The sequence below is a fragment of the Gopherus flavomarginatus genome, chromosome 5 (assembly GCF_025201925.1).
Source record: "Gopherus flavomarginatus isolate rGopFla2 chromosome 5, rGopFla2.mat.asm, whole genome shotgun sequence".
Taxonomy (NCBI): Eukaryota; Metazoa; Chordata; order Testudines; family Testudinidae; genus Gopherus; species Gopherus flavomarginatus.
The window spans coordinates 38,789,623-38,816,377 of record NC_066621.1 but is presented as its reverse complement, the minus strand read 5'-3'; the positions used below and the strand labels follow the sequence as shown (position 1 = coordinate 38,816,377).

The 26,755-nt window shown below is 46.5% G+C and overlaps 2 protein-coding genes and 1 pseudogene across 2 annotated transcripts in view; 1 reads left to right on the top strand and 2 right to left on the bottom strand.

Annotated features, from left to right (window-relative positions):
- PPP1R32 (protein phosphatase 1 regulatory subunit 32) overlaps positions 1-26,755 on the bottom strand; it is a 346,274-nt gene that overhangs the window by 272,573 nt on the left and 46,946 nt on the right. The window lies entirely within an intron of this gene.
- LOC127052547 (pepsin A-2/A-3-like) lies at positions 1,194-9,924 on the bottom strand (annotated as a pseudogene).
- Positions 17,899-25,856, top strand: LOC127052537 (pepsin A-2/A-3-like). The gene is made up of 9 exons (XM_050956364.1): positions 17,899-17,954; positions 20,038-20,194; positions 20,725-20,842; positions 22,158-22,276; positions 22,573-22,772; positions 23,578-23,694; positions 24,257-24,398; positions 24,531-24,623; positions 25,603-25,856. Exons 1-9 carry the CDS (start codon positions 17,899-17,901, stop codon positions 25,738-25,740), a joined length of 1,140 nt encoding a protein of 379 aa, XP_050812321.1. The 3' UTR covers positions 25,741-25,856.

Sequence of the window (26,755 nt, the reverse complement as noted above, 5' to 3'; positions counted from 1 at the left end):
TTGAGGAATAAAGACTGAACTCAGGGAAGTGCTGGACCCAGTCTAAAGGGATTTCTAGCCTGTGTATGAAAAACCTGGTGATTCCAAGCTGCAAAGCAAGTGCAGGTTGTACCTTGAGAATCTGCTAGCCTGCTTGTATCATCAGCCAGGGTGAGAATTTGCTAATTCATAGCCTATCTTTCTAGTATCTTAGGCTTACTTTGTGTTTTTGTTTATTTACTCTGTAATCTGCTTTGATCTGTTTGCTATCACTTATAATCACTTAAAATCTATCTTTTTGTAATTAATAAACTTGTTTTATGTTTTAATCTAAACCAGTAAGTTTGGAATGCAGTGCATGTAAAACTTAGCTGAAGGGGCAGAAGCTGTTGCATTTCTTCTCCACATTAAGAACCCTATGAGCTTACACTGTGCAGAACTCTAGGAGCTTACACTGTAAAGTTCCCTGTTCAGGGCAAGACGGTATAATTTTGGGTTTATACTCTGGTGGAGGTGGATGCATGCCTGGGGAGCTGTCGCTTCTCTATTGTTGGTTCATGTAGTGGCTGGTCAGAGAGCTGGGAGTGTCCCTGCCTGTGTGAATGCTGGTGGAAAGTGTAGGACCGGGAGCGGGTCTGCAGCTTGTCATAGCACAATATGAGAGGGAGCCCAGGCTGTGAGTCAAAGGGCTCAGTGGTACCCCAATTCCAGGTGACACCCCAGGGGGAACCCATCACAGCTCCTATCCCCAAATGGCTGCATTATGTAATTTATGAACAGCCCCAAAGCCTGTCTCATGAGATACTGTTGGAAGTAACAAAACAAACAGGCCAGGAGTGAGGGACATTAGCATAGCAGGGAATGGGGTTGGACAAGAGTGGAATTGCAGTGGCGGGGGGGGGGGCTGCAGGTCAGGATTGGTAGCCTCAGCAGAAGATATGAGAATGTTCCCTATCCCCATCCTCTTCGGTGGATTGTGGGTCACTCCGCCCATCAGAGAGAAACAAGTCACTCCAATCATCTTGTAGTCCTTTATTCTACTGTTGGTAAGATTAGAGGCGAGAGGGTGAGTTTGGGCTGAGGAATAGCATGTGTCCATTAAAGTCCCACCAGCAGTAAGGGTCACTAGACTGATTTGCATTGTTGGGGCTCTGGAGAAATGGAAACTCTCTGGGTCAGTGTTCCATGGCAGTGTCTTGGGGACGGTGCTGTGTTCATGCCATGGGAGCCAGGCCCACCTGGTTGTTGGCCCTGTCGAAGACAACGTAGTACTGGCAGATGAAGACGTCTCCAAGGATCCAGAGCTCTCCAGAGGAGGTGGGGATGTCGATGCCTTCAAAGCCAGGAGAGAAAGAGCCTGAGTTCTGTACCAGGGGAAAATGGGACATGGGTTATTGGGCTGGAACTTCAATGTGCCCTTGAGTTACTGTCCAGAAGGGAGTTCATGTGCCTGCCCCTGCCCCATCTTGAGATGGGATCTTACCACTGATCCCAAGCTAAGGAGCATTAGGCTGGGTCAGGCCTTGGCTTGGAGACTTTAAGGGACAGCTTGGGGATGCAAGCAGTGGGGTTGGTGAGTGAGGCCTGGATGCTCATAGGTATTTAGAGGCATAACTTCCAGTGAGCTACCTTTGTGGATCTGGGCCTCAGAACAGCCCCAGTACCTAAGCCTGAGCCTAAGGGGTGCAGTCTGTCAACTGGGAAGAGAAGCAAGGTCCTGACCACTTCTGTTCATGACACATCCCTTGGGGAGGCAAAGCGTGCTCTCTCCAGACTCCTGGCCAGATTCCAAAGGGAGTGATTACATTCTGCCACCAGAAATCCTGCTGTGATTATAAGTGGATTTCAGTTTCCTCACTGCCTGCTACCAGCTGATGTTGCTGTGTGCTGTTAAAGCAGCTTGCCTGTTCCTTCCCAGAGGGAAGCAAACCTTTATCATGGAGAAGGAATACTCCTTCCTGATGCCCAGATGCCCATGCCCTGCAGTACAAGGCAGTAACCTCTCTTGATCTAACCTCCTAGCTGCTCATTTTATTCTCTCCTAGTCCAGTAAGGCCCCTTTCCTAGTGATCTCCTACAGTGGCCAGCTCTACAGCCTGGCTTGCTTCTCTTGTGGTATGTCACTTTCACTATAGGCCTGCCTTGGTCTAGACCGTTCCTCCCCTGGATCTGTTTGTGAGAAGAGCTCTCCGCTGCCCCACTCTAATACTGGTGACAGACCCTGAGCTGCATCTCAGTGATCCATCTGCAGCCGTATACCAGCTGTGCAGCGGAATGTTGCCAGCACACTCAGCACGATGGCCTCAGGCACAAGCCCTTGCTAAGAGGCTCCAAGGAGGCTTTCTGAGCAGGACACTCACATCAATGATGTAGGCACTGGGGGGCACAGGGAACTTGATGCCATTGATGGTGAAGACAATGTTGGGCAGGCTGCTCATGGCACTGCAGCTGATCTGCAGGGAGGAAGGCAACACACGGAGGAAAGGTTAGACATGTCTTGGCCACAAGGCTCTCCATAGCAGACAGCTCTAGAAGTATCGGTCCCCGATCCCTGCCCTTACCATGCCATCATTGGCGCCGATGTAGAACTCGATGTTGGAGATGCCAGTAGAGGGCCCAGCCAGCAGAGAAGTGCCGGTGTCAATGATAGCATGGCAGCCACCAGAGCAAGCTATGGTCTCTCCGTTCATGGTGACACTGCAAGAGAGAGAGTCAGGGGAAACCTGCCTAGAAACACTCTCAATCTCATTCCCACTCAGCCCACGAGTCAGCAGTGAGAGGCCTGCAGGGTGGAGCTGCCTCACTGCCTCCTTCCTACGACTGCCAAGAACTTTCCCCTGATGTTTCAGCCTCAACCTTCCTTGGCTATTGCCCATCACTTCTCATCCTACAACCTTCTGGGACTGTGACCGATCTAGCCTGGGGGTCACAAACAGATGTCAAGGGGTTGTGACCACCAAGCCCTTTCCTTTATTGCTAAGCCGAGCTGGCCAGATGAGAGTTCCAAGTGTGGACAAGGTGGAGAACCACTGATCTAACCTCCTTGTGGGTGAGCCCCTTTCCTATAACTCCAAGGAAGGCATGATTCTGACTCTCGTGTCTCTCGTTTGTCTCAGCTTCCCCAGGCTCCTGCATGCATCTCCTTTTGCCTGTCTCCTCAAAGTGGCCTGATGAAGGGGAAGGGCCAAGGGGTGGGTGATACCTGCCCATGGTGATTTCCCAGTAAGTCTCAGCGGAGAGAGGGATCCAGTTGAGGCTCCCAGAGTAGTAAGATGAGTCAATGCCACCGAACATCACGAAGCTCCCGCTCTGGTCATCCCTAGAGAAGAGAGAGAGGAGAGTCAAGGCAGATGCATGAATGGTTGGCTGACGAGTCAATAGCAAATGTTCTGTCTGAACATAAGAACAAACAGACTGGGTCACACCAAAGGTCCATCTAGCCCAGTAGCCTGTCCTCCAACAGTGGCCAATGCCAGGTGCCCCAGAGGGAATGAACAGAACTGAATCAACAAGTGATCCCTCCCCTGTCGCCCATTCCCAGCTTTTGGCAAACAGAGGCTAGGGACATCATCGCTGTCCATCAATGGCTATTAGCCATTGATGGACCTATCCTCCATGAACTTATCTAGTTCTTTTTTTAACCCTTCCCTGTTAAAGAATGGGCCACCGCTGGGCAGTGCTGGGATTCAATCAGAGTTGGGCACATCAGCATCTAGTAGTGGAGAAAGGGCAGGCCAGTTGGCTGTGAGGGGCACCTCTGACCCTACTTTGATAACTGTCTCTTGCCAGGTCTCAAAAGCTAAGCAGGGCTGGGCCTGCCCTAAAACTGGATGAGAGACCTCCAAGGAAAGGCCCAGATGTTTGAGGCAGTGGTGTCAGGGACTCAGTAGATGCTGATTTTTCCCTCTGAGTCAGCACTGAGCGGATGGTGCAGTCTGGTACTGGAAGGTGCTGAGCCAGAGAGTCATGTGGGTGATATGGGATATTTTTTCCTTAGGAGTCAGTCTAATACTGATGATCTGCAATGAGTGTAGGGATGTTGGGGTTGCACTTGGCATAAACCAGGTAACTCGAGAGAATGGAAGGCCGTGAGAGCCGATGAAGTCCTCTTGCTCTGAGCCATAGTGTACTAGCTCTCCTCCAGACTCCATGTTAAATACCAGCTTGCCCTTGTTGGGAGGGGCTACTCCTACTCCTACAGTTACTAGGCAGACTTGGCCCTGGGCAGGAAAATTGCATGGTTACTAGGCAGACTTAGCCTTGGGTGGGGACAGTGTAAGTGATAGATAATGTTGTAACGTAACAGTTTTGGGTTCTAGTATAAATAGTTAGGTAAGCTGTTTGTTTGATCTGAGTCCTGCTTGGCTCCAGGCGTCTATTTGTGATCACAAATAAAGTTCATTTACTTCTCCACCCTGGTGTGTTCTATTGGTTGCAAAGCACACAGGGCAACGAACCCAACCGTTGCCACCCTTGGGCACTGTGTGCTGGCAACAGGCAGGGCCCCAATGCTTTAATATAATCATTAGAGATACTAGTGTTCACTTCTGCTCCCAGAATGTACATCACCAGCATAGAATGGCTGCCATGTTCCACCCCAGAGATCTCTGTGTTTGGGAATTCTGATGCAAATATTGCAGGCCTCACCCATTGAGAGGTGCTGAATCTCACTGCAGCAGATGGGTTGTTTCCAGCCCTGACTTACGAGCTCAGGTAGATGGAGAAGAGGTCCTGAGACACCAAACCCTCATTCATCATGTTGTCAAAGATGGGGGTGGCTCCAGAGGAGGAGATACTGGGGAAGGCCAGACCCAGGATCCCATCAAAGGGGGAGTAGTAGAGGAAGGAGCCAGGCTCGGTCTCGCTCAGACCAAAGATCTGAATGGTGTCCACAATGCCGCCAACCTTAGAGAAGGGATGGGGACAATCAGACACGCCCTACACCCTGGGAGAAGCTTCGAAGTCTACCAGAGAATCTTTACAGCTTGCCAGTTCTCAGAGGCTGAAGTGCCCTGAACTGTGCTCTCTCCTCCATATGAGAATAGTCCATGATTGGCTTCACTGTCTTTTCTCTGCCCTTTCTCTATTCCTGTCTCCCAATTCACAGCCAATGGAGTTCCTGCTTTAGCTTTGCAGATGCATCTGGTCCTCCTTCTAACTCCTAATAATTTCACTTCTCTGCTCCAGGGCCTTTCTTCCTTTCTTGTGATTTACCTGGACTGTGTCGTAGCCCAGGATTCCGGTCATGCTGCCGGTGCCATACTGGATGGAGACATTCTCACTGGTGGCCTCGTAGGTGGAGGAGTCTGATGGGTTGAAGTGATTATGGTTTGCTGCAAGTACAGAAGAGTCAGATGGTCACACAGTGACACTTGTAACTCTCCCAATGTGTTGTATGGGAGACTGGTGAGGCTGTGAATTCTTTGGTGGGGGGAGGGTGCTTAAGAGTTATGCACTGCAATGCTCAGCATTGCGACGCCTAGGTCCCTTTGTGGATCTAGCTCCTGGGCTTCCTAGAAACCATTCCCCTCCTCTGACACTGTACAATTGGACAATCCACAGACAATGGAAGGAAACCTATTCATCTCTGACTTCCACGGTAGCTGGAAACTGATGATTTTTTAAATTAAAAAATGTAAATATGTTTTTCTTTTTAAAAATACTCATTTAAATTAAAGTTTAAATTATCACAACATATGTGCAAGTCTAAATTTACTAAAATCTATTAAAATCAGTTAAATTAAATAAAAAATTACTATTAAGTAATGCATATTTGTTGCTGAAGTTTTAAAGATAGACCACTGAATTGGTGGATTTCACTGGCTCAGCAGCTGGAACTAGACTTTGTTGAAGTGCCAAACCTGCTTTTCACAGGATTAGCCTCTTCTGCAGGTGCACAGAGAATATTTTCTTCATATCAATTCATTCAGCTAGTTCAGTTCACTGACTAGTTCATTCTAACTTAAGAAATTATTGGGAGTTATAAAAGCAAGACAGCTTGTTTTCCTTTTCCAATCTCTGAATAAAAAGTAAGTGTGAGAGGATGAAATCTAGTAGTTCTAAAATTTGGGAAGGACATGGTGACCAGAAGCAATCAGTTCAATTCACTGACTACAGATGAGAACACAAGAACATAAGAATGGCCCTACTGGGTCAGACCAAGAGTCCATCTAGCCCAGTATCCTGTCTTCTGACAGTAGCCAGTGCCAGGTGCCCCAGAGGGAATGAACAGAACAGGTAATCATCAAATGATCTATCCCCTGTTGTTCTTTCTCAGCTTCTGGCAAACAGAGCCTAGGAACACCATTCCTACCCATCCTGACTAATAGCCATGAATTTATCTAGTTCTTTTTTGAACCCTGTTATGGTCTTAGCCTTCATAACATCCTCTGGAAAGGAGTTCCACAGGTTGACTGTGCGATATGTGAAGAAATACTTCCTTTTATTTGTTTTAAACCTGTTGCCTATTAAATTCATTTGGTGACCTCTAGTTTTTGTGTTGTGAGAAGTAGTAAACAACACTTTCTTATCTACTTTCTCTACATCAGTCATGATTTTATAGACCTCAATAATATCTCCCCTTAGTTGTCTCTTTTTCAAGCTGAAAAGTCACAGTCTTATTAATCTCTTCTCATACGGAAGCCGTTCCATACCCCTAATAATTTTTGTTGCCCTTTTCTGAACCTTTTCCAATTTCAATATATCTTTTTTGAGATGGGGCGACCACATCTGCACACGATATTCAAGATGTGGGCATACCATGGATTTATATAGTGGCAACATGATATTTTCTGTCCTATTATCTATCCGTTTCCTAATTATTCCCAGCATTCTGTTCACTTTTTGAACTGCCACTGCACATTGAGTGGATGTTTTCGGAGAACTATCCACAGTGACTCCAAGATCTCTTTCTTGAGTGGTAATAGCTAATTTATACCCCATCATTTTATATGTATAGTTGGGATTATGCTTTCCAAAAGTGCATTACTTTGCATTTATCAACATTACATTTCATCTGCCATTTGATTGCCCAGTCAGCCAGTTTTAAGAGATCCTTTTGTAGCTCTTCGCAGTCTGCCTGGGTCTTAACTATCTTTAGTCATTTTGTATCATCTGCAAATTTTGCCACCTTACTGTTTACCCCTTTTTCCAGATCATTTATGAATATGTTGAATAGGACTGGTCCCAGAACAGACCCCTGGGGACACCACTTTTTACATCTCTCCATTCGGAAAACTGGCCATTTATTCCTACCCTTTGTTTCCTATCTTTTAACCAGTTACCAATCCATGAGAGCACCTTCCCTCTTATCCCGTGGCAGCTTACTTTGTGTAAGAGCCTTTGGTGAGGGACATTATCAAAGGCTTTCTGAAAAATTAAGTACACTATATCCACTGGATCCCCTTGGTCCACATGCTTGTTGATCCCTTCAAAGAATTCTAGTAGATTGGTGAAGTATGATTTCTCTTTACTAAAACCATGTTGATTATTCCGCAACAAATTATGTTCATCTATATGTCTGACAATATTGTTCTTTATTATAGTTTCAACCAGTTTGCCTGGTACTGAAGTCAGGCTTACAGGCCTGTAATTGCAGGGATCATCTCTGGAGCCCTTTTTAAAAATTGGCATCACATTAGCTATTCTCCAGTCATCTGGTACAGAAACTGATTTAAATGATAGGTGACAGACTACTGTTAGTAGTTCTGCAATTTCACATTTGAGGTCCTTCAGAACTTTTGGGTGAATACCATCTAGTCCTGGTGACTTACTGCTGTTTAATTTATCAATTTGTTCCAAAACCTTCTCTAATGACACATCAATCTGGGACAGTTCCTCAGATCTGTCACCTAAAAAGAGTGGCTCAGGTTTGGGAATTTCCTTCACATCCTCAGCCACAAAGACCGATGCAAAGAATTCATTTTGTTTCTCCACAATGGCCTTATCGATAACACTTTCTTTTTTAAATACTTTGTTAGTTTTAAATGCAAATTGTTTTAATAAATTTTTTTTCTTAGCTAACCAGGACATTTAAGGTAGTTTTATTTTACTAATAATTTTTTAAAGCTTTTTTTCCCCCCATTTTTAATCAAATTCCAATTATCATGTAAAGGTGAACACATACATCAAGTAACAATATTAGGCAGCTAGCAAAATGAAAAAGGCATCCTTCACCATTTTCTCATAATTAAAAATGTACAAATTAAAAATCTGAATAAATGTATGTTAAATTTAGTGTAAAAGCTATAATTAGTTGCAAATCAGTGTTTTAATGGCTACCAACAACCAACATCCTTCAGGAAAATAACTAAAAAGTACAAATGCAAAGTAAGATTGAAATCAGTGATTTCAATCAAAGTTTCCTCATTGTTGATTTCAATCTCCCTGATTTCACTCAAACCATCCAGATGGCATGTCAAGGCAAGAGACATTGCAGGTGACTTACTGCAGGCTGGGCTGGAGCAGTACATGGAGGGCACCCAGAGATTGGAGGAGGCAGTGTCGAAGAGGACAGAAAAATCCTGGGCTGGGGTGCTGATGGAGATGGTTCTATAATACTTGATCTTGCAAAGCACGACAAAGAACGATGTAAAGAGAGGGAACCATTGTTATCCAAGGGCTAGATCCTCAGTTGGTGTAAACTGGCATAGTTCTACCAGCTGAATTACACCAACTGAGGGTCTGGGTTATGGTGTCCTTGCTAAAGGTTCAGCCTGAGCTGCTGTTTCTCTGTCATCACTTTGCCAAGCATGGCCCCTAGGACATGCTGGCATCTGATGCACAGAGTTATTTATCCAAAGTTCCCATCAGTCTCAAAGTGTTGGGAAGGGGGATCCAGCAGACCTGGGAGTTCTATTCCCAGTGCTCTTCTTAATCCCATCCAATCACAGCAGGGGGCTGGATGGCCCAGCATGGGGGCTGGGGAAGGTTCTTGGCAGCAGCAAGGTATGTGCGTGGTTGGAAGCACATCAGTGAGGGAGTGGGTTGAGGCCCTTTTGGGAGGAGGGCAAGATCAACTGTTAGCAGAGGAGTGGGAAACTTTGATGAGGAGAGGAAGGCTACAAGACTTGCTCTCCTGCCATACTCACGTCCATGTAGTTTGTTAGGGGCTAGCTGGCAGCCTCTTTGGCCAGGCTGGGGAAATACTTGGAGGCCAGGTTGTAAGGGTGTTTCTTCAGGAAATCCTCCAGCAAGTCATGTTCCTTGAGGTTCTGCTTCAGGGATTTCCCTTTCTTCAGGGAGACCCTAATCAACAAGGGTGGGGAGAGAGGCCGATCAATAACAAATAAACAATAGACAAGCCTTGTGTTTAGGGAATATTGTGCAATCCAGCTTTTACATTGCACAGAGACCCCTTTTTATAGCTGGGATTAGCACGGGGTATAGGAGAGTTGGTTGACCAGTGCACAAAAAGTCATTGTGAGTTGGGCATATAATTCCCATAGGATGCTTGGAAACTCCTGGCCCATGTGTAACTGGCAATGAGAGGGCCTAGTATGCTGGGAGGTGTACTAATACATTATATAAGACAGTTCCCCTGTCCTATAGAGCTTAAATGATGAAATAGACAAGATGGACAAAGGACATATGTTCATTTTTATCCAGAGAACTGAGGTACAAAGAGACTCAGTCACTAGGTCACACAGGTAGTCTGTGATAGAGCTGTGAATGAACCTAGATTTTCTAAGTCCTGTTCCAGTGTTGTAACCACAAGTCCATCCTTCCTCATACCTCTACTGTGCCTTACAGCCTAGTTCCCACCAGCTGCCTATTAAAGAATAAAGTGTTGAGGAGAGAGATGTAGGAGCTGCTGCTGCTGCTAAGGGAACATTGCTCTGTAGAAAGCAAGCTCAAGATCCCAATGTTTCTTGTTCTCTCCAGTACTCACTTTGTCACCCGGCACTGAGAAAGTGCCACCAGACTCAGGAGCAGAAGCCACTTCATGATGTAAACCCAAACTGGTGGGGAAAGGAAAGTGTGACTGTTAAATGCAGAACAACGTCGGGATGCTACTTCTTATATGCACATAGTGCAGAGACTTCCCTATCGCATTAGTAACCCTGATAAGAAATGCAAACCTTCCCGATAAGATTGTCCAAGATGTCCTTGAAAGAAAGGTTTGGAGAACACTCCAAGTTCACAGATTTCCACCTTCACTTGGCTGTGACCTGAAAATGGGGGCACCCTCTAGAGGGAAGGGGTGAGAGTTAGGGGAGATTTCCTGGCTAACGTTTGAAAAGAGATGATGCTGGGTTGTTTTAAAGAGCAAACAGGACGCACAGAGGAATTGGAATGGGATATGGGGATATTCATCTCTAGGTCACTGGTTCCAGTTTGTCCCCAGTTGCAATACAGCCATGTAGTGGGAACTGATGTCTCTATGGGAACTAGAATATGAAGCTTTGCACATCTAGCTCATTGGTATGAATCTGAGCCCAAGTCAGGGCAAGGTACTGAAGTTAGTGGACAGGGAAATAGGATGCATGGCACTTGATGGTCTGAGTAACCGGTTGACTCAGAGGATATGGAGCCATTCACCTCTATGGCACTGGTCCGGCTCACCCAGTTCAGTAGGAAAAATCTTTGTCACCTGAAAGTTTGTGGATGAAATATGCTGATGGTCTTCATGCATTTCCTAGTGGGACATGTCAGGGAATGGAAGGATCGGGTGTGAGGACTTGGTTTGGGTGTGGGTAGATGAATGGCTCAATGTCTAGATGGCAGTCGATATCAAATGGAGTGCCCCAGGGGTCAGTCCTGGGGCCGGTTTTGTTCAACATCTTCATTAATTATTTGGATGATGGGATGGATTGAACCCTCAGCAAGTTCACAGATTACACTAAACCTGGGGGAGAGGTAGACACACTGGAGGGTAGGGATAGGGTCCAGAGTGACCTAAACAAATTGGAGGATTGGGCCAAAAGAAATCTGATGAGGTTCAACAAGGACACATGCAGAGTCCTGCACTTAGGAGGAAGAATCTCATGCACTGCTGCAGGCTGGGACCGGACGGCTAAGTGGCAGTTCTGCAGAAAAGGACCTGGGGACTACAGTGGATGAGAAGCTGGATATGAGTCAGCAGTGTGCCCTCATTGCCAACAAATTGGGCTGCATTAGTAGGAGCATTGACAGTAGATTGAGGAAAGTGATTATTCCCCTCTATTCGGCACCGATGAGGTCACATCTGGGGTATTGCATCCAGTTTTGGTCCCCTCATTACAGAAGGGATGTGGACAAATTAAAGAGAGTCCAGTGGAGGGCAACGAAAGTGATTAGGGGGCTGGGGCACATGACTTATGAGGAGAGACTGAGGGAGCTGGGTTTATGTAGTCTGCAGAAGAGAAGAGTGAGGTGGAATTTGATAGCAGCTTTCAATTACCGGAAGAAGGGTTCTAAAGAAGATGGAGGCAGGTTGTTTTCAGCTGTGGCAGATGACAGAACAAGGATCAATGGTCTCAGGTTGCACTGGGAGAAGTCTAGGTTGGATATTAGGAAACACTATGTCACTAGGAAGGTGGTGAAACACTGGAATGGGTTACGCTGGGATGATTTAGTTGGGGTTGGTCCTGCTTTGCACAGGAGGTTGGACTAAATGACCTCCTGAGGTCAGATGGACTAGATGACCTCTTTCAACCCTAATCTTCTATGATTCTATGATTCTATGAATGTGACGCGACTGCCCTGAACAAATCTGAGGCCAAATATTAAGTCGTGGTTGGAAATGACAGGACTAAGGCATTTGTGGGCTATGGAGGTCACCAGTGGAGAAGAAGAGGGAAGAGTTGTCCAGCCCTCCTTGGGTAGAGAGTAATTTCACCATGACATAGGGTTTACAGGGAGAGAAAACGAGATCCTGTGTGGCCCCCAAACTGGCGAGTGATTAACTGCACTCGGAGCAGATCATAGGTTCAAGTCTCCATGGCTGGGATGTGTGGGGATGCCTCGCTGCTTAGCTCTGACATTGCAACCTTCCTATTCCTGGCAGGAGGCCACCCATGGACTTGGGTACCAGGCCACGTGCCCACATGCTGGTAGCAGCTGCTATGCCAGAAAGCACAATGAGAATCTCATGAGATTAAATAATAGCATTTAGCTTTCCATTTAGCACTATCCGTTCCTAACCCTATGGGGACAAACAAACAGAAACGGAAGGATGAGATTTCCATGTGCCTAGGAGTGAAGTCACCTTAGGCCAGTGACAACCCTAAGAAAGGAACCTGGAAGTGGGCAGTCCTAACTTTGCCACATTGTGTATGAAAACTTATCAGTTTGAACAAGTTTATCTGAGTGGAACTGAAAATCAGCTTATCCGATGTCCTCTGATGCCCCACAGTGAGGTCCTGGCATCTGGTGTTAGTCTCACAAATGGGCAGGTATTTTCCATTCCTTGCTTCAGGTTTTTCATCAAAGAGGTGAACTAGATCTCAGATTTAGAGAAGGGAGGTTTGCTTTGAGACATCTAACACCAGAGAGACAATACAGGTACCTCGTAGCATCCTGAAGCAGTAGGGATAAATCCTGTCGTATAACACCCCCTGCTTTTCCAGTCTTGGGTCTCTATCCAGTTCTGCCAAGGCCTTTCAATCTTGACCTCATTATTATAGCCCTGGGATATGAAATATACACCCAGTGCTGCTAAAGCGCCTCAGTCCTGAGCCATAGGCCACCGTGCGGTTCCAGCCCTCAGGCCTGACACATCAACAGCTCTTCTGATGCCCCTCAATCCCCCTGCCAGTCTATAATATAGTCTTTTCTACAGAAAGTTGGCTGATCATAATCAATTGTGCTATTCCCACTTCAGAATTTCTTGCAACTTGCAAGAATTTGTGACTGATTTGAGGATGAAGAGCTGAACTTTGAAATTTGGGGAGGCTAAAACTGAGTCCCTGATAAGAATCCAGACTGTGACTGGGATCTGGAACAAAAATCTCAGAGGCTACTGGAAAAGCCATAATTAACCATTGACAAATCTCTTAGAACTTATCAAGCAATGGAAGTCACCCAGTCCGAAAAGAAGATTATGGAGGGTGCGCAGTGCTCTGAGACTGTGGACATGGTAGAGACAAGTCAAAGTTCTGCAAAAAGAACATGTGGCTTGTATTGGTTGCCACAGTGTGTACAGCTGCAGGATAATGCCTGGCATGCGAGAAAAAGATGCATGAAATGCAATGGATTCCAACACTTTGCAAGAGCTTTAAAGAATCTTTTTGTTCTAAACAACAACAGCTTTCCAGCCTCACACAAAATGTGCAGTGTGACTGCTGGAGGTATGGCTCAGGGTGAGACCCTGTAGCAAGTAATGCACAGAGTGGCCTGGACAGTATATTCCAAGTCCCTATTATTGAGTTCAGCAGGCACTATCAGTACCAGATGGGACTATGTTTAAAGTAATCAGGATGGGGCATCAGAAGATGCTACAGTAAAATGTGTTGTGAAGGAGAAATGAAGGAGATTTAGGAATTGAGAAATCTAAGAGAAGTGCTGGCCAAGTCTAGGAAAAGGGCCAATGTTGGTGGCACAGGAATACTTGGCCCCCTGGAGCAAAGTAGGCAGAGATTTTTTTACATTGGCTGGAAAAGAATGATGTCTTCCTTCTAGACTATGCTCACTTTCCTGAGATAACCTTACTGGAAGATACTATAGCTGAACAGGTGATTGTGCATGTCTATTTTTGTAGCCATGTTATACCTGACAGAGTAAAGTCTGACGATGGGCAGTAGCTTAGTGCGCATGGGTTTGAGCAGTTTCCAGTGAAGTTTGGGTTTAGATATGTAAGTGCTAAATGCCCATTATCTCCAAAGCAGTGTGTTGGTGGGAAATGGTGTTAAACTAATAAAGCGGCTACTGAGAAGGACTCTGGAGTCGCACTCTGAGCCAGGTTTAGGACAGTTCAGTTACAGGATGGTACCAATGAAACATGGTGTGTCACCTGCAGACATGTGGTTTAACAGAGTGCTGAGAACTGGGTAGACTGCAATGATAGAAGCTGCTATCCCAGGGACTGGGGATTTGCAGAAGAATAAAGAGAGACAGAGAAAACAAATTAAAAAAAAGCCAGATGATTTGGGATCCCGGGATCTTCCACCAAATTGTGAATATGATGCAGTGCGCATTTGTGATGGAAATCAATGGTCTCCAACAGTGATGGTATTAAGGAGACTGCCCTGCAGTTGTCTGAGGCTGTCACCCCAGATGGCCTCATACTGTTGAGGGATAGGAGACACCATCTCCACATCCAGAATCGAGGGAAGAGGGTTGCAAAGTCAGATGTTTGGCCTGAGAGGATCTCAGTTAGGTAACAGAGCAAGACTGCAGGATATGGAACAAAAATGGACTCACTGCCTTCTGACAACAATAGTGCTGATCTGGCAGGGAGACCAGCACAGGGCACCGGAGATTAACTGATTTTTACTAGCAAGTTAATAGGATGGTTATAAGTGTTTGGAGGAGCGAATTCTATAAATTTTGTTTGTTGAGTGGTGGTGTTATTACATAGTGGCTGGACATTGGGAATTGTACCTTTCCGAGCATTCAGCTTCCCAGACACAGGAAGTCTTGGGGAAGGGCACTGCAGAAGCCCAGGCCCTGTGAAGCAGAGGCAGGTGGAACTCAGTGACTGAGTGAAGAGAGGCTCTTTCAAGCCCTTTGGGCCAGAGTGTTTCCTGAAGATCACACAGCCCTCCACCCAGATCAGGAGAAGGAACAAACAGAGGAAGAGGCTCTAGAAGCTCCCAGAGCTACCTGGGCACCAAACCAGAGCCAGCCAAGAGCATGGCAATTCTTGTGTTCCTAAACTCGTTCCACGGTGGAGCTTTGTCAGGTTTAAATTCTTGTAATTGAGACTTTTTCTGCTGTTTCTGTTGGTGAGCTCATGCATATTAATCAAATATTTAAATCAGGGCATTGAGTCAGTGAAAAAGAATCTCCATAATTTCTAGACCTTCAGCCTTAACGGGGCCACCAGTGGGAGGCAAAATGGTACACACAGCTTCACCCAGACAGGGAGCTGAAGGGAAGGGGCATCACGGATAGATCTCTTATTGTGAATAGAAGGACCCAGGACAGCAAAGACCTCTGTCACCAAGTCAAATAACTGTTCCAACTCTGACCTGGAAGGGTGACCTCTAAAGGTGGGAGAAAGGAGAGGTTTGGTTTCTATTACCGATTTAATCCCTGACTTGTATACTGAGATAAAGGGGACCTATTAGTGCCCCTTATAATTAATTTATCTGGCAATGTGGGCACCTGTCCCACCAGGGTTTGGGACTGAGACCCATCTCCTCCGCACTCATCTGACATGGGGCCACCAAACATCCATCCCTTGACTTGGGCTCAGACTGTACCTAGAGGCTGAGAAGTGGAGGGCTCAGTATGCTAATCTTAATGCTTCTGAGCCAGTCATTCCCCAGGTTGTGGCCAGATTGGGCTGAGGCACAATGAGAAGCAAATGGCTCCATCTTCCATTCTTGAACTTCCCAGATGGTCAGTCCCCTTGGTTGTGATGCTTCTTAAAGGGTCTTTATTTCAAGCCAGGAAGTCCCCATTCATGTTTATGATTATGAAGCTGTAGTTAATTGGTGGGGGAATGTGGCTCATGATGTGTTTGCTTGTCAGGAAACTGGTGGCACTAAATGGAAAGTAAATATTGTGAAATCTGACAGAATTCTTATTCTTTTTCAGGCAGTACAGATGCTTCTGGTCAAGTGGATAGTTTCCTGAGAGGAACAGGATGACTGAAGTACCAAGGCTAAGAAGTGAGATCTCTCTCACATCCAAACCATTGGAACTTGAATCCATAATTTGCTCCTGGGCCAGGGAATCAGTCTCCAGATTTGAGGCCATCCAGGATTTTCTCCTTTTCTCTCTCCCTAAGGTGTCATGGTGACCTTACCCTGTTGCCAAGGAGGGCTGGACATATGCTTCCTGCCCTTCAACAGGGGCCTCCATGGGCAATAAACAAAAATTCACAGGAGCCCATGACCTTTTACTAAAAATACTCGTGAGAGACTCTTAACCTTAAGCTATGTCTAGACTGCGCAGCCTGTAGCGACATGGCCATGCCGCTCCAGTCGTGTCACTAAAAGGTGCAGAGTGGAGCCATTGTTTGGTGGCAGGAGAGAGGTCTCCTGCCAACAGAAAACTTCAACTGCAACAAGTGGTGTTAGTGTTCTTGGCAGGACAGCGCTGCTGCATACAAAGCACTGTTCACACCAGCACTTGTCATCGGCAGAACTTTTGTCTTTCAGGTGTGTGTGTGTGTGTGTTTTCTAACACCTCTGAATGGTGTTAGCTTATAAGCCTGTTGGTTAGCCCGAGACAGAATTTTGAGTTTGATGTTTAATACTCTAATATCCTTACTAATATGTGTGAAGAACAAAGGACAAAGATGCTGTGTGTTGCATTTCCCACAACCAGTCTTTAGAACAATGAGACAGATAAGGGATGGAGTGAAAAGTGTTACAGGGCATGGTGGGAGTACAATATATGAGAGTATATTTGACAACTGCCTCAACTCCTTAATTCAAAGAGAGGATGTAAAACACTAAAAGACCAGAGAAATGCCTGCCCCTGACCGGATCATAACCTCACTCCTTACCTCTCCCATGGGGTACGAAAGGGGTGGGATGAAGACTCCAACTCACGACTCTCCAGAACGGAACATGACCATAAGTCAAAAGGGTTGTTACTAGAGGCGTGCACTTCAGGTATATTTGGGTCTGCTAATACGAAGGAGGGGGAGTGGGAAGGGAAACAATAATGGTAATAGGGGAATGGGAGCCTGGGGGAGATGGAATAGGGGAGCATATAGAGATAAGCCGGACTGGTATGAAGGACTTCAGAATATGTTTGCTTGGAACTATCCCCAATAAACATTGCATTGTCTGCACTTTGAACTTCTGGTCTTCTGCTTTCCATCTGCATTACAAGAACCAGGGAAGCGGAGGAAGGGAAAGCCCTCTAACAAATGCCAAAAGTTTTGTCTTTCACTTGCCAGTGTAGACAAAACCTTAGTCATTGGTATGAATCTGAGTCCTGCCGGGGGCGGGGAGGGTACGAACTTGGGTGGGGAGTAGGGTTGTTTCTAACAGTGAGAGTGCTGTCAGGGGCTGACTTCCAGCAGCTCCTCCAGCCCTGCTGCTGCTTCTGTGGCAGGGGCTGACTGCAGCTACTCCAGCCCCAAGGAGGCTGAGCCAAGCCCATTCGCTGCTTTAGCCCTGAGGCTGCTGCTCTGATGGACTGGGGCTGACAGCTGCTCCAGTCCGGCACTGGAAGAAGTAATGGAATCTGTGAACTCTGTGACACAATTGAATCCTTACCAATGACCTAGAGGTATAAAGCTCCATACCCCAATTCCCATAAAGAAACCAATTCCCCACTGCATGGCTGCCTTGAGTGCAGGCAGGGGACTGGACTAGATGACCTGTTGAGTTCCCTTCCAGTCAGACACTTCTGTGCTTCTATGGCTGTATTGCAAGTGGTGCCCAAGATGTGGAAGGCTCCAATCCCATTGAGGTACCTGCTCTCCCAGCACGGGGCTAGACTGGAATGAAGAACCAATCAGTGAATGTCTCCGTATCCCATTCCAGTTCTTCTGTGCCTCCTGTCCCATTCTCTAAAGCAGCCCCCAGGCATTGCTTTTCAAAGCTTAGACGTCCCTGAACTCTCACACCTTCCCTCTAGACCATGCCCCATTTTCAGGTCACAGCCAAGTGAAGGTGGAAATTTATGGACTTTGAGTGTTCTCCAAAATTTCATTTAAGGACATTTTGGAAGATCTTATCGGGTAGGTTTACATTTCTTATCAGGGCTATTAATGCGATAAGGGAAGCATTGGGTGCTGTGTTTATAAGAAGCAGCACCCAGGCAATTCTCTACATTCACCACTCATCACCACTGGCTTGTGTGTCAGAAAACATCATGAAGTGGCTTCTGCTCCTGAGTTTGGTGGCGCTCTCTCAGTGCCGGGTGACCAAGTGAGTATTGGGGGAACACACCACTTTGGGCTGCTGAACTTGGCTTTCTACGTAGCAATGTGTGATAATCAAGGGGAGTGTCTGCACCTCTCTCATTCTCTTCTCTACTCTCCATTCCTGTATAGGCAGCAGCTGGGAATAACCCCTTAGCTTTGTGTTGTAGCAGAGGAATGAAGAAGGAAGGTCTTGTGGTTAAGGCACTGGAGTGGCACTTGAGAGATCTGGGTTAATGCCTGGCTCTACCACAGACTCCCTCTGTGACCATGGGCAAGGGACAGAGTCTCTCTCCAGGGATCAGTTCTCTACGATAATATTAGTGTATATTATTTGTAATGTCTAGGATCCATAAGTCATGGACCAGAACTCCATTGCGCTAGGCACTGGAAGACTGTCCCTTCCCTAAGTAGATAACTCCCTCAGTAAGACATAAGAGACAACAGAGATATGCAGACAGAGAGGGGACTACAAGTAAACAATCAGTCAGCTTGATGGAGAGTGGTCTCTGCACGCCAGCAACCAAACTGTTGTTATGTTTTTTTTATAGGTATGACGACAAAGGAGAATTTCTAAGGAGGGATTTGAAGGATAGTGAGGTAGATTTGCAGATGTTTATGGGGAGGACCTCCCAACCATAGAGGGCAAGTGGGAGAAAGCATGAAGGTGCTTGACTGAAAATTTACCAAGTTGGCAGTAGAGGCTGGAATCATGGGCCGATGGGAAATGGGCGTCAATAGCTTGATAGCCAGTGAGAGATAGGGTGGGATTGAGTGCGAAGGACCTTGGAAGTGAAGACAAGCAGCTTATGTCTGATATCATGGAGCAGTAGGAGCCAGTGGAGGGACTCAAAGAGAGGAGTGCCATGTTCAAAGTGACTTGCTAGGAAGATTATCTTTGCAGCAATGTTCTGAATGGACGTGAATGGGGCAAAACGGCATTTGTCAAGGACAGGGAGAAGAATGTTGCAGCAATTAAGACTTGAAAGGAGGAGAGCTGGAATGAGAGCTATAGCTGTGTGAAGGGATAGGAAAGACTGCATCTCAGGGAGTTTATGCAAGAAGAATTTGCAGGATTTCAACATAGCCTGGATGTGAGGAGCTAGAGAAAAGTTGTTTCATATGTTTTGGGATTGGCTTTCTTTGTAGGAACCAATCCCTGTACAGCATTCTCTATCCAAGCCATGTGTGACTTACTCATCTTTATGTTCCCGTCTTATCTCATCCACTCTTATTCTGTCCTTTGTAAATGATTCCCTGGATATTCTCTGCCTTATCTTGGCTAGTTCAGCCATTCGGTCTCTTGGCTTACCATGCACTTACCTGTCCTGGTTAGCACAGACATTCTGCATTCAGCCTGCTGATCTATTCACAGTACGTTACTCATCCTGCCTCCTAAAAAGAGGCTTCCCCCATGTTCAATTACTCCCATTCAGCCAGGCTTAGAAAGTCAAGATATCAGTTTGGACAGAAGGAGACAGGTCTGGAGGAGGAAGGCAGATCTGTAAGTCATCAGTATAGAGGTCGTAGTGGAATTTATCTTTGCGGATGAGATTACACAGAGATAAGGGGTAGAAGGAGAATAGAAGGGGACCAAGGAGAGAGTCCTCTGGGACTCCTACAGAATGTTGGAGGGCCAATTCTCTGAAGGCATCAAAGGAGTGATTACAGATGTAGGAGGAGAACCATGAAAGGAGAAACATGGAAGCCAAGGGAGAACGTGATTTCAAGGGGAATGGCATGGTTGACGGAGTCAAGGTGGCAGCTAATTCTTCCTTTGTCCATCTTGTCTATTTCAACAGTAACCTCTACAGGGAAGGGACAGTACAGCACCCAGAAGGTTGAGCCATCTCTCTTGTAGTACATATAGGCTGGGATTTTCCAAGAATCCTATGGGAATTATGTGCCCAACTCTCATTGACTTGCAGTGCACTGGGCACCCAACTCCTTTACACTCCTTTGATAATCCCAGTGTAATAAGGGGTCTCAGTGCAATGTAAAAGCTGGATTGCACTGTAGGCTCTGAAAAAAAGGCTTGTCTATTGTTTATTTGTTATTGAGTGGTCTCTCTCCCTACCCTTGTTGATTAGGGTCCCCCTGCAGAAGGGGAAATCCCTGAGGCAGAACCTTAAGGAACATGGCTTGCTGGAGGATTTCCTGAAGAAAAACCCTTACAATCCGGCCTCTAAGTATTTCCCCAGCCTGGTCAACGAAGCTGCCAGTGAGACCCTAACAAATTACATGGACGTGAGTATGGCAGGAGAGCAGGTCTTGTAGCCTTCCCCTCCTCATCAAAGCTTCCCACTCCTCTGCCAACAGCTGATCTCTCCTCCTCCCAAAAGTGTCCCAACTCCGCTCCCCCACCCATGTGCTTCCAACCAAGCTCCCATCTTGCATCAGCCAAGAACTTGTGCTGGGCCACCCAGCCCCCAACTGTCATTGGATGTCATTAAGAAGAGCATGGGGAATAGCACTTCCAGCATCTGCTGGCTGCCTTCTTCCAATCATGCTCTTTCACATGCTGAGATTCAGGAGTCTGAGTCTAAATAATTGTATGCATTTGATTGCCTGTGGCTACTGGATGCCAGGAGTTGCTAGGAGCCATGCTGGGCAAAGTGATGGCAGAGAAACACCAGCTCAGGCTGAGTCTTTAGCAAGGACACTGTAGCCCAGACCCTCCGCTGGTGGAGCTACGCTGGTTTACTCCAGGTGATGATCTAGTTCTTGGATGGCAAGGGTTTCCTCTTTTTCCATTATTTTTTCTCCTGCTTAGACAGGTTGAATATTATGGAACCATCTCAATTGGTACACCCGCTCAGGATTTCACTGTCATTTTCGACACCGGTTCCTCTAACCTGTGGGTGCCCTCCGTGTACTGCTCCAGTGCAGCCTGCAGTAAGTCACCTGCAACGTCCCTTGCTTTGACATTCCAACTGGGCGGGTTGACTGAAGTCATAGAGATTCACATTAGCAAGGGGGAACCTTAAATGAAATAATTGATTTTAATTATTTTTCTGAAGGAAATTGATTCTCCCTGGTTTGTTACCACTATAAACAACTTGACTTGCAACTATATATTTACATGACATTTGGTACTTCCTTTAGGAAATCAGGGGGTTACACTATGTCAATACACATAGATATAAGCAATTTACATAGTTTTATATACACTTATTCAAATTCTTACTTTGTTCAATTCTTAGTTATTTTAGAAAATGGTGAAGGAGGCATTTCTTATTAATTACATAATGATTAATTTTTGGTTTATAACAGACTCAATTTGGATGGAAATTGGAATTCACTTTAAAATTCAAAATCCAGCTTTTTAAAGAAATGAGTTAAAACACCTTTCAATGGGCTGTATATTGAAGAAAGAAAAGATGTATCAAACATTTTGCTTTTAGACTAATTGATTTATGAAACAGGAAGTTTATCTGTAGTCAGTGAATTGAACTATTGTTTCTGACCAGAGCGTCCTTCAAGATTTTAAAACATGTACAGCTCATCCTCTCACACCTAGCTTTAATCAGAGATTAGAAGAGGAGAACCAGTGTTCCCACTTTTTCAATTCCCAATCGGTTTCTTAAGTTGGAATGAACTAGTCCATGAACTGAACCCGTTATTAAACTGACTTGAAGAAAGTATTCTCTCTGCACCTGCAGAAGAGACCACTGCTATATAAAAAGCTCTTTAGCACTGAAACAAAGGTAACTCTGTTTCCAGGTGCAGAGTGAGTGAAATCTTCCTGTTCTGTTGACTTTCTATAAGGCTACTGCTTAATAATAACCTTTGCATTGAATTTAAATGATTTTAGTGACTTTAGGCCTTACCATATGTTGTCAGAATTTCAAGGTTATTTTTAAACAGGTTTATTATAAAAACAAAAATTTATTGACATTTTAGAAAATCAGATTTTATTTTTATCATCGATTTTTATCTACTCAGAAAGCCAGAGAGCAGTAGGTCTCCCTCCATTGTCACTCCACATACTACACAGTGTCAGAGGTGGAACAGGCAATAGAAAGATAAGAACCTAGATCCACAAAGGCACTCAGGTGTGGCAATGCTGAGTATTGCAATGTGTGAACCTTAGGCACCCTGGTCCCATCAAGGAATTCACCGTTGCACTAGTCCCCCAGGCTCTCCATACAACACATGGGTAGAGTTACAAGTGTCAGTCTGTGACCATCTGACTCTTCTGTACTTGCAGCAAACCATAATCGCTTCAACCCATCAGACTCCTCCACCTACGAGGCCACCAGCCAGAGCCTCTCCATCCAGTATGGCACTGGCAGCATGACTGGAATCCTGGGCTATGACACCGTCCAGGTAAATCACAAGAAAGGATCAAAGCCCCTGGAGCAGACATGGTGAAAAATTAGGAGTTAGAAGGACTGGATGCATCTGGGAAGCTAAAGCAGAGTATGGGTGTGAACTGGGAGAGGGAGGATAGAAAAAGGGAAGAAAAGAGGCAAGGAGACCATTCACAGAATATACTCAGATGGGGGAGAGACCACAGTGCATGGCACGCCAGCCTCTGAGAAGTCCCCAGGCCATCAGGACCCTGTGGTAGACTTGGCAGTTTCTCCCATGGTGCGTCTGATTGTCCCCATCTCTCTCCCAAGGTTGGAGGCATTGAGGACACCAACCAGATCTTTGGTCTGAGTGAAACCGAGCCCGGCAGCACTTTTTACTATGCCCCCTTTGACGGGATCCTGGGTCTGGCCTTCCCCAGTATCTCCTCTTCTGGAGCCACCCCCGTCTTTGACAACATGATGAATGAGGGTTTGGTGTCCGAGGACCTCTTCTCTGTCTACCTAAGCTCGTAAGTCAGGGCTGGAAACAGCCCATCTGCTGCAGTGAGACTCAGAGGATATCAGGCTTGGAGGGGACCTCAAGAGGTCATCTAGTCCAAGCCCCTGCTCAAAGCAGAACCAATCCCCAGACAGATATTTACCCCTTTCTCTAAATGGCGCCCTCAAGGTTTGAACTCACAGCTCTAGATTTTGCAGGCCAATGCTCAAACCACTGAGATATCCAGAGTCATGTTCCTATAGTGCCTCTCACAATGAGTGATCCCTGCAATCTTTGCATCAGAATTCCCCCAAAGCAGCCACCTCTGGGGTGGAACATGGCCACTGTTCATTGCCAGTGGGAGCAGAAATAAACACTAGGGCATTGGTATTAAGCTGACTCTTGGGAGAATATTTCCCCCTAACATGTCACCCAGATGATACCCTGGCTTATCACCTTCCAGCACCAAGCTGAACCATCTGCTCTGTACTGACTCTGAGGGAAGAGGAGCACCTACTGAGTGACTGACACCACTGCCTCAAACACCTGGGCCTTTGCTCTGTGGTCTCTCATCCACATATTGGCCAGGCCCAAATGTGCTTAGCTTTTGAGACCTAGGAAGAGAAAGCCCAAAGCAGTATCAAAGCAGGGGGTGAGGCATGCCTCTCATCCAACCATCCTGTCCTATCTCTGCTACTAGATGCTGATGTGCCCAGCTCTGACTCTAGCCCAGGACTCCCCAGCTGTGCTCCTCCTCTAACAGCTGGAGCATTTACTATTGTCTGATTAGCCAACCATCATACATTCTCCTTGACTCTCCTCTTTCTCTTCTCCAGCGATGAGCAGAGCGGGAGCTTCGTGATGTTCGGCGGCATCGACTCATCTTACTACTCTGGGAGCCTCAACTGGATCCCTCTCTCCGCTGAGACTTACTGGGAAATCACCATGGACAGGTATCACTCACCTCTCGGCGTTTCCCCTTTGAAAATGTTATTTGGAAAAGACAGGCAAAAGGAGAGGCATGTGGGAGCCGGGGGAAGCTGAACTTAGAGTCTAGACAAGATGAGAGACAAGATGGACTTATAGGAAAGGGACTCACCAGTGAGGCAGTTAGATGAGTGCTTCTCCACCTTGCCCATACCAGGACCCAGAGATGACCTGTGTCTGCCACTAGTAGGGGGGCAGGGTAAGGGCAGCATCCCCACCCCCGCGTCCCCTTTGCCAGGACCCCTCTCTCCTCTGTTTAGCAATAAAGTAAAGGGCAGGGTGGTCATGATACCTTGAAGGCTGTTTTTGACACCCACGGTAGATGGGTCCTAGTCCCAGAAGGTTGTAGGACGAGGAGTGATGGGCAATAGCCAAGGAAGGAGAGGTGAAGGCTGAAATGTCAGGGGTAAGTTTTTGACAGCCAGCAAGACTCACCCTGCAGGCCTCTCACTGCTGGTTCGTGGGCTGGGTGGGAATGAGATTGGAAGTGTTCCTCGGGATATTCCCCTGACTCTCTCTCTCTTGCAGTGTCACCATGAACGGAGAGACCATTGCTTGCTCTGGTGGCTGCCAAGCTGTCATTGACACTGGCACTTCTCTGCTGGCTGGGCCCTCTACTGGCATCTCCAGCATCAACTCCTACATTGGTGCCAGTGATGGCATGGTAAGGGCAGGGAGGAGGGACAGATACTTCTAGAGATGTCTGCTACACACAGATGTGATGCTCCATCTCTCTCATTGGGGAACCTACTGCCCAAGACATGTCTAACCTTTTCTCCATGTGTTGCCTTCCTCCCTGCAGATCAGTTGCAGTGCCATGAGCAGCCTGCCCAACATCGTCTTCACTATCAACGGCATCGAGTTCCCTGTGCCCGCCAGTGCCTACATCATTGATGTGAGTGTCCTGCTCAGAAAGACGCCTCAGGGCCTCTTAGCCAGGGCTTGTGCTTGAGGCCATTGTGCTGAGTGTGCTGGCAACGTTCCTTTGCACAGCTGGCATGAGTCTGCCGGAGCATCACTGAGATGCAGCTCAGAGTCTGTCCCCAGTATGAGAGTGGGGCGGCAGAGAGCTCTTCCCCCAAAGGGGTCCAGGGAAGGGATGTTTGAGATCAAGGCAGGCCCACAGTAAAAGTGACATACCGGAAGAGCAGCGAGGCAGCCTGTAGAACTCGCCACCGCAGGAAATCACCAGGGTGGGAGCTTTACTGGGTTAGGAGAGAATTATATGAGAAGCTACCTCAGCTAGTAGATGAGATCAGGAGAGATCACTGCCTCGCATTCCAGGGCCTGGGCATTTGGGTATGAGGAAGGAGTTTTCCTCCCTCGTGATAAAAATTTGCTCCAGTCTGGGGAGGAACAGGCAAGCTGTTTTAACAGTGCACAGCAACACTGGCTGGTAGCAGGCAGTGGGAAAACCCTAAATCTAGTTATAATCACAGTAGGATTTCTGGTGGCAGAATGTAATCGCTCCCTTTGGAATCAGGCCAGGAGTCTGGAGAGAGCACGCTTTGCCTCCCCAAGGGATATGTCATGAACAGAAGTGGTCAGGACCTTGCTTCTCTTCCCAGTTGACAGACTGCACCCCTTAGTTTCAGGCTTAGGCACTGGTGCTGTTCTGAGACCCAGATCCACAAAGTTAGCTCACTGGGAGTTAAGCATCTAAGTAGCACCAAAAATTGGGGCCAACTCACCAGTGTCACTCCCTGCAGCCCATAGAGGTCTCCTATCTAAGCACTACCCAACCTAATGCTACTTGGTTTGAGAGCTCTCAGATCCCAGCCCAAGATGGTAAGAGGCACCAGCAGGCCCTACAGGATGATAACTCACTGAAGTTCTACCCCAATAATTACCATGTCCCCTTTTCCCCTGTGCAGGAGTCAGGCTCTTGTACCTCCGGCTTTGAAAGCATGGACGTCGATGGGCTCTGGATCCTCGGAGACGTCTTCATCCGCCAGTACTACGTTGTCTTCGACAGGGCCAACAACCAGGTGGCCCTGGCCCCTTTGGCATGAACACAGCGCCATCCCCAGGACCCTCCCATGGAACACTGACCCCGGAGAGTCTCCGTTTCTCTAGAGCTCCAAGACCGCATATTGATCTAGTGACCCTCCACCCCACCCTCACCCACTGTCCTGTAATCTTACCCCCAATAGAATAAAGGAATATAATTGCATTTGAGTGAATTTTTTCTCTTTGATGAGGTTTAGGATTGGACCCATCTTTTATTCATTTTTTGAACATTGGCTGTTAGGGTCACAGCTCCCTGCCGATGAGTACTAGCAACAACTTTTTAACAGCTGTTGCATCTACTGGTCTGTAAGGACCTGGAGTTTCAGTTTATTAGTGGTGCTCCACCTACCCACCATTGTTTGAAAGGCATATGCCTTTTCCAAGTGTTGCCTTGAACGGGATAACTCCAGAGTCCATTATGACCATAAGAATAAATGGTAGTCGCTGATCCCAATCCTTACTCTGCTGGTTTACTATTTTTTTAAAACCTATTTTAAGAGTGCGGTTAGCCCGTTCTAACTGGCCTGAACTTGGAGGTGTGCTGCTATATGCAATTTCTTCTTCATTTTAATGGCTTGACAAAGCCTGTAAGTAGTATTCTTGATGAAATGGGGTCCTTGGTCCAAATCAATTTTTTTGGAATACCCCACCTGGTTATTACCGGTTCAGTCAGCACAGGGGCTGTTGTTTGGGCTGTGCTGTTTTGGGTGAGGATTGGTTTACTCCGCTTTGTAAACAGATTATCAATTACTAAACAATACTGACTACCCAAGGCTTTTCTTGCTAAAGGGTCAATGTAATTAAATTGTAAAGGAGCCCAAGGCGCCTCTATTCTCTGGTGTTTTAGAGGCTTTTGGATTATTTTCAAATTAACATTATTGGCTGTACAGGACAGACAGTTATTTACAAACTATTTCATATTGCTGCTTATATTTGGCACCAGCCAGGTGCTTGCAATGTAGCTAAAGATTTCTTTTACTCTCAAATGCCCCTTCTCAGGGGTAGGGAAATAATTTC